Source organism: Nanorana parkeri, unplaced genomic scaffold (genome assembly GCF_000935625.1).
Source record: "Nanorana parkeri isolate BGI_ZX_2015 unplaced genomic scaffold, ASM93562v1 scaffold1, whole genome shotgun sequence".
Classification (NCBI taxonomy): Eukaryota; Metazoa; Chordata; class Amphibia; order Anura; family Dicroglossidae; genus Nanorana; species Nanorana parkeri.
The window spans coordinates 2649651-2657857 of NW_017306269.1; the positions used below are offsets into that span (position 1 = coordinate 2649651).

Genomic DNA, 8207 nt, shown 5'->3' on the forward strand with positions numbered 1-8207 from the left:
CCTTCCTGATGACTTGTGATCTGATGACTAGTGAGGAAATGATCAAGAAGCAGCAGAACGGATACAGAAAGCACAGATCCACAGAATGAATAAAACAGAAGCATGGTGATCCTTGCACTACAGGGCTTCAGGTACAGCTTTCTCTCCTGTAAGGAGAACAGTGAGCGGCATAGTAGTGACATCACCAAATCTCACTCCATATCTGGCAAGATAAGCAGTCAGAGGTTGCAATGCCTTAGGTGATCTCACAGGGGAGATGAGGCTGTGGGCACAGTTCATGAGAAGCCAGGAAGAGCACTGGTATTTTTCAGAAGGAATTCATTTCAAAGGCAGAGTTTTAAGGAACTGCTTAGGCACAAATAACGTGTCTAGATGTTCCCTGTAACACAACAAATTTTCACTTTGGGTCTAGTTTAAGATTATTCTCTTTAGCTAGTAGTAAACAGTCATATCCAATGTTATTGGGGTTATCGCCACATTACCTGCTGAATGAGGGACCTGGCCTCTTTAGACACACACTCCGGCATATTGAGCGACGTGTGAGTGCCGATTCCTGCTGGGTGACAATCAACCAATGCCTGAAAAAGCAAGTTCACACTAAGCTTTACAAATGCCATACATGAGATAATATTACATGTACACACACTTCTGATATACTGTATATTGTACATGCCTTTCTGTCATCTCTCAGTCAGTGAGCTCTCTGCATCTGTGTTCCCAGCCCTGTCCACCAGGCACAACCGCAATGTGAACCTGGCCATACACACATAGATTTCTTTCATTCAGCCTGCGGTCATTCACATGGCAGGACTCACTGTGACGTTCGCTGCGATATGTAACATGTGCGGCGTAATGGGCGCAATTGTCTTTTTTGCACGTATGCGCACCCGACGCATGTTTGCATGTATGGGTGGGGACTTTAAAACATGTTTTTGTTTTTTTATTCTTTTTTATGTGTAACTTTAAAAAACATTTTGTGGGGGTACTTTCATTTTTTTTTTCACTAAACTTTATTGCTATCACATACTGGGGCTAATAAAAAACCCCTATGTGATAGCAAAATATGTGACAGGTCCTCTTTATGGAGGCATCAGGGGTCTCCAAGACCCCTAATGTCACCTAGGACCCCCCAAAAGAAGCTGATGAAGCACAGATCTGCTCCATCAGCTTCTTTCCAGCTTCTGAAGCTGGAGAGTGACACATGTTTTTAAATATAGGGCAATTCCCGCTCGCGCGCGCCCAGCAACGCGCGAGGGGGCGTGTCTGAGCGGACGCCTACAGACGCCTCTCAGATCTAGAGAGTTTTTTTACAACGGCCGGCCCGGAGGTAGTTAAAGCATACTGTGGGGTGTAGCTCAAATGGGGATCACCTTCCCTGGGAAAAAGGTAGTCCAGGCAGCAAAGTTTTTCTTTTATCTGACTAGCAGTCAGTTTTTATTTAAAAGGTTGCAATCAAACAAAATAGAACAGAAAACAAATCCTTGCCTTTCAGGCTCTGACTAAACAGGCAGGTTTTCTCTCTACCAGGTGGTGAGCTTATCTCAGCCACCTCACAAAACAAAAGTACTTTCAGCAACCTTTTACTCACAACCATCCAACTTGCGGCTCTCTCAGAATGCTGTCTGAGTCCCAGGCCAGAGCAACATCATGCTTCAGCCTTCCCCTTTTATCTCACCTGGATAATCAATCATTAAGCAATTTACAATACAGGTGAGAGACACAAAACCCGAGCTGGATTATTCAGACCCATAGTCAACCCGAAAACCTGGTCTGGGTTCCGCTAGTCCTGTACATAGGATAGAAAGCGAGGGGAAATATATCGCCCCTCGATGACTTCCCCTTTCCTTATGTCACAATACCTAAACCCAAAAATAAAAATGTCACATATTGCAGATTACCAGTCCATAGATGTGGTGGCTGCATTCATTTTCTTTTTTTAGGAATAAATATAATATTTGAAGGTACAGAAAAATACCTGTTGACTCTGTGTACTGAACTGAAATCACAATGTGATCCGCTTTCCCAGCTATCTTCGGGGAACGACAAAGCACTGCACCATGTAATGGAGATGAGGAAAGAGGAGGTGTTCTGTAATCCTAATATACTTTTTGCATTAGGGTGACAACCCTGCTCCTCCATAGATACAGTACAGTGAGTGAGTACAGTCACCCTAGGAAAGGAGGAATGTTGTTGGCAAAGTCACCAGATGAAAATAAAGGACTAAGAACTAAAAAAAAAAAAAAAGGAAACTAATGCAGACAACACATGTACAGTCTGGTAAGCTGCAATACATTACATTTTTATTTAAATTCACTTTCCTTTAAGAAGAGTGCTAAAGGGCCCTACCATGTGACAGCATTGCCCTAATAAGAAAGTACTATACTTGATTTTTAGGATAGCATCAAATAAGGTAGTATCATTTTTCTATTTAAGACCACTGGGGTCAGAGGGGTGGAATTTCTTACCCAATGTCCCCTGTAATGGTAAAAGAGGGATCCCCGTTGTATCTACCCAGGGGAAGGGTGCCCATATTCTCTCTGAGCCCAGACTATGGAGTGAGCCCTACTGCCCAATCGGCTCTTGGTGAACAGGTTAGTGGCTCACTGTACCACCAATTGACTTATATACCAGAAAAATCAAATACCATAAATTCATAGTGTGGTGGATTTTCTAATACTTGCTCATCTCCACTCTACAACACTAATCTCCACATATTTGTTTAAAGACTATAGAATTCCACCACACATATACAGGTGCCATTCAGCGAGCATACATGTCACCATATATGTAGATGCAATCAAATTATTTTAAGAGGAGGACAAAAATCCCCACAAAAATAGAAATATGAAACCGTAAGCATCATAAATCTGGTAACCTTACCTTTCATCTTCCGTTCCCTATATGTTAGAGGTAACCCAGGAATAGCAAGGAACCTGCTTGTACAGCTGAAATCTGAAAAGTCTAGCGTAAGACACTTCCTATGCATTATCCTAAATGCTTTCCAAGCACTATTATTTAACTCTGTGTTGCTGGGTTACTGTCATAATCAGCTGCCATTGTAGATCACATAAAGGCATTGTTACAGAAAAGTATTAAAGGTGACCTAATTCTAAAGCAAGGTCTACTTTCTTTAGTGAGGCAGGAATTAGCGAGGAGGGTAAGAGTATAAAAGCATCCATAAACATACGTGTCAGATGTTAAATGTAGGTGCCGTGGTGCTCCGATTCCAGGTCATGTGACAGAGCAATGATATCAGAGGAGCCTTCAATTACACTTCATGAAGACTCAGCTGACATCAAAGCCAGCAATGTAGAGCTTATGGTAGCAGAGAACCATGGGAACTCCTTGTTACTGGTAGAAGGTAAAAACAAGGGAACTCCTTGTTACAGTATAGGGATTTTCATAACTCTTCCTGCCCTATTACAGTAAACTCCCAGTTATCCGACACCCACAGGGATCAGTAGGTGTCAGATAACTGTAGTTTCTGGTTGCTTGAGAGTTAATAGTAACTCTTAAGCAACAACTTCCCCGTGGCACCCCTCTCAGGTCCGCTCCTCTGCTCAGTGGGCAGGTTCAATAGTCAGCCTGCTATTGGCTATTGTAATTTGAAATAGCCAATAGAAGGCTGGCTGTTGAAACCCTGCCTACTGAGCAAAGCAGCAGACCTGAGATAGAAAGTTTTCTCCAAGGTCTGCTCCATGGGCGGGGTTCCAATACCCAGCCTGCTATTAGCTATTTCAAATTGCAATAGCCAATAGCAGGCTGGCAAATGAAACCCCACCCACTGAGCAGAGAAGCAAACCTGAGAGAGTTATCTCTCAAGTTCGCTTCTCTGTTCAGTGGGTGGGCACAATAGCCAGCCTGCTATTCCATTTTGAAATAGCCAACAACAGGCTGGCTATTTCTCCCCATTGTCCACACTCTGCTGCCGACTGTGGAATCTAGCCGCTGGCCGGCAGCAAGATGTACACAAAGAATTTAGTTAGCAACTAAATAAATTTAGTTGCAAATAAAATATTTTAGTGTGCACCAAGTAACCAACAATTTTTTTATGTGCATCAATCCACTGACGAAAAAAAACAAAAGAATCGAGAACATATGTTTTTTTTTTGTTGGTTGCTTGAGAGTGCCGGTTGCTTGAATGGCGGATAATGGGGAGGAGTTTACTGTATCAGCCTTGGTTAATGAAACCAGATCTAGCTTTATGGCCCCTTCATACCCCTTTGCTTGCATTAAGAAACACACCTTAAAGAGTATCCAAAGCATAAACTTTTTTGTTTTTAGTTGTGGTCAAAACTACAAAAAAAAGGATGTCAATAGATTTATTTTGAGACACATACCTTCCTTGTGAGCAATTCAAAGAGAAGGGCACCTAGACTCCACCAGTCACAAGCCTCGGTCTCCTCAGCTATGCTTCCAACTTCTGCAAACAAAAACAGCATCATTAGTATTAAAAAACAAACTTGAGTCCCACGATCTCACCTTTTAGCAGTTTGGAATATACAACATGCAGAAATTAAACAAATGTTTTCTATAGGTTACTGCTCTTTGCAGATTGATAATCGGCCTTATTAATTTAATGGGCAATTCCAGGCAAACAGCTAGAAACACAGAGGAAAAATAGCTAGACCTACCTTCACATTCCACTATGATCTACCAATCCTTGCTGTGCTATACAGTGTCCCACCATAAGGAGGGTGACAGCTCATTCAGAGCCTGCAGATCCGTTCCTTCAACTAGCAGTGCACCTGCCCACAGGAGTGACACCCACCCTGACATTTCCCATCAATAAGCTCACCAATGTACCTTCCTTCCCTGCCAGTTAAATTACTTAACATGACCCTTCATGCCTTGTAGCAGAGCGGTTGTTATCTTGATCATGATTGCGTTTGTAATCACTCACACTCATTACCGTGCATTAATCTGCATTGTATCAAGTTATTTTCCTCTTGTTCAATAAACTATTATTTGAGACAAAAAAAGGCTCTCCTATCATGAAAGAAGTACAAGGGCTGCCATTACAGGCATTCTTCTGGTATTGCTTAGTGCCTTGCTGGGAAGCAGGAACAAGCATGCTGTAAATAACACTTCCTTATCTCTATACTTGTTCTTGGTCAGTGACACAAGAGGGGCTGATGCCAATTCATTAGCATGACAACTCGGAAACTAGCATTTTCAGAAAGAATGATCAGCAAAGGCAGCCTCCATGATTCTCTCATCACAAGTTTCCTTTGAAGACCAACTGAACTAAGAGTTTACCTTGGCTGAATACATTTTAGGTGCATCAAAACAAAAGGTGGGCAATCCTTTTAGTTGGTTTGTTTTTCTAAAGCAGCCACAGCCTGAGGAGAAAAGCCAGACCCCTACCAGCAATCTGCAGCCCTTGCAATCTGTGGGGAAGCAGTGGGTCCCTTCACAGAGGTCCAACATGCCCCTTGCTGGGTAAGAGCCACCAGACCTTTCCAATCAGCAGAGAGCATGAACTTTGCTGATTGTAGAGCTATAGGGCCATCCCAGTAGGGGGCATGTTAGACCTCTGCAGAGAGACCACTGCTTCCACATAGCAAGCAAGAGTCCCACTATGCAGCTGCTAACAGGGGGCAGGCTTTTCAACACAGACTGGTTGCTTCCAAAGATAATGAACTGTAAGACATTGAGCACCTTTTTATGCACGTGGAATGTATTTAGCGGATTTTAACTGATAGTTCAATTGGCTTTAATTATCTACTTGTCTATTAAAGAATATGTGTGGTGTGTGTGTGTGTGTGTGTAAAAATGTTAATTACAAGAGATTGATTAGAGTTGCATGCATGATAAAAGCACCCTCAGGCAACCTTGTACTTTCCAGCCGCATCATAAACATGTATGCTCAATTTAACTGAGGGTACCATATTATGCCTATGAAGAGATCAGTGGGGGCTGTACCATGTGCCATGCTGTCCGGTTCAGATTCTTGTCTTGGCTATATTAACTTGCTTTGCTTACAGATCTATGGAAATTCCTCACAAAAGAGTTAACAGGCTGTACTGTTTTAGAATTCTTAGTAGCTGGTAGGAATGTCTCTTGCCATTAACAAACATGTCATTTAGCCCAGTGCTTGGGCAATTCATGCCACTTGTGGGTCACCTTAGCACATAATAACATGACATTTGTACTGACAGTAAGAGACACATTTTCCTGGTAGGAATTGCCCCTCACACACACAGCCTCCCATACACCAGATGTCTCTGTAATGATAATGTAACATCTTCCTTGTCTTTAGATTTCAGATGCTCTTTTGACATGACTTCCATTTTTTCAAGTCATTTTCCATCACTGTCTTAAGCCAGCATGTCACATAAGGATTATTAGTTGCACAGCCACCCTGCTCTGTTTGCTGCATTGTCGCTCTGAGTACTCTGAACAATGCAGGTACTAATACACGTTGTCATGTAACGCTGCGCAAGTGGCATTATGGAAGAAACACTGGGTATCTTAGGTGGGAAAACACTAATACATCCAAAGCAAAAAACTATTAACAGCCTACCAATCTTCTAGTGGACCAACATGCATTTAGGGAATAAACACAAAGCCCTATGATCAGTACGCAGTATAGCAACATTCTCATAAAAAACGAACTCAAAATTGCAAAGTAAAGGCACCACAGCTCCACTGACATGTTTGAGACAAAAAGAAGAGATCTTGGTTGTGCCATTCTCCATCTTGGAGCTAGAGACTGCAAGATCAACTGCAGGGAGCTATTGTGGAAGATATTCCTGGAATGCTCTCAACCAGTGGTCTCAAATCAGATGCCTAGGTGACACATGCGGATATCAGTCCTCTCTGATGTGGTTCCAGGAAGCATTTTAGTAAAGGTTTGCCCCCCAACAGCCTGAACATCTGCTGCTGCATGAAGACGAGCAGTGGCTGTCTATTTTATTCTATTTGGCATCATAATGATAAGTACTGTGGTTTTGCAACACTCGGGTTCTGGGATAAATTCTACTGGCCACTGAGGTGATCACATTGGATTGTTGAAAGGTGGCAGACACAGTAGTGCTCCTAGCTGAAGCAGAAGCCTTTGGGAAGTGTGTGTGTCTAGGGTCAGGGATAGATTTTCAGAATAGTAAAGGTACTTGCAGGGAGCAAAGGTTGCCTGTAGGTACAGAGTAGCAGTTTGTTAACTTTTGGTAACTTGACAGGTTCCCTTTATAACCCAATGTCAGCTTTCTACTTGTCTCCTTTGGACAATCCATTTAAAGCCCATCTCTGGGCAAAGTTCTCCCTCCTCCTCTGCGCATTCCGAGAAACGCATTTGCGGTGTCATTAGTTTCTAATGGCTTCCCAAACACGGATGGCAAGTCGCATGGTTTCCGCGTGTCACATAAAATAGTGCAGGAGCCTTTTTCCCGCGCATATATGACCCCACTAGAATTGATGGGGTGCGTTCACAGGAATCGAAGGTGTGGACCAGGCCTTACTCCCTGTTATAGTGTGATGTACCTTTAGAATCCTTTTTTATACTCACATTCATCCAAGTCCATCGTCCATGTCCCTTGTCGGTGCTGATTCTAGACAGCCCATAGGAACTATCCACATCACCCAGGCAGTAATGTGGACACCCAAAGAAGGGCCTTCCCCTAAGGAAATAATAGAAAAGGCAGGGGCCCAGAGTGTCAGGTGACCACGCATGTTGGCGAGTATTTAACTCAGCCATCAGTTGGGAGGATGAGAGTGAGAGCCTGGAGTTCAGCTCTAAAGAAAACACATAGAGGCATATTTATAAAATAGTCAAAGTAACTTTCACCAAACATTCACTAATGGAGAATAAACCACTGTCATGTAAAACACCAGAATGATTCACCTGTAGTAAATGTTTAATGAATATCATATCAGATTTATTGCTTTATAAATATACCTAATAATTTTTTTTTAAATATTTGGTATCATTGTTTCAAAAAGTAACAATACAGCATTCGAGTACATAGATGACAAAACAACAAGGTTCGAGAACACGGCAATCAGACATTGTTTTCTGGATGTTGCGGAGTCCTTGTCTTCTTTTTTTCGATATTACATAGATAGCTAAGTGAAGAACAAAACAAAAACATGCAAGTCTTATAACCATAAGGAAGAGAGTGGGGAGGGTATATAGGAGGTAGGCAGACTGCCAAAGTGTATAAGGCAATCATGAACCAAAACAGGAAAAATTATTGGGTGGGGGGGGG

General features: G+C 42.5%; 1 protein-coding gene across 2 annotated transcripts in view; it reads right to left on the reverse strand.

Moving 5' to 3' along the window:
- The window catches only part of RPS6KC1 (ribosomal protein S6 kinase C1), a 124471-nt gene that overhangs the window by 6976 nt on the left and 109288 nt on the right, over positions 1–8207 (reverse strand). For both annotated transcript variants that reach the window (XM_018556206.1, XM_018556285.1), the window contains 2 exons: positions 4341–4423; positions 483–578 (listed from right to left, as the gene is read on the reverse strand). In XM_018556206.1, the coding sequence (XP_018411708.1) occupies positions 483–578; positions 4341–4423 (179 nt within the window). The remainder of the gene's footprint in view (positions 1–482; positions 579–4340; positions 4424–8207) is intronic.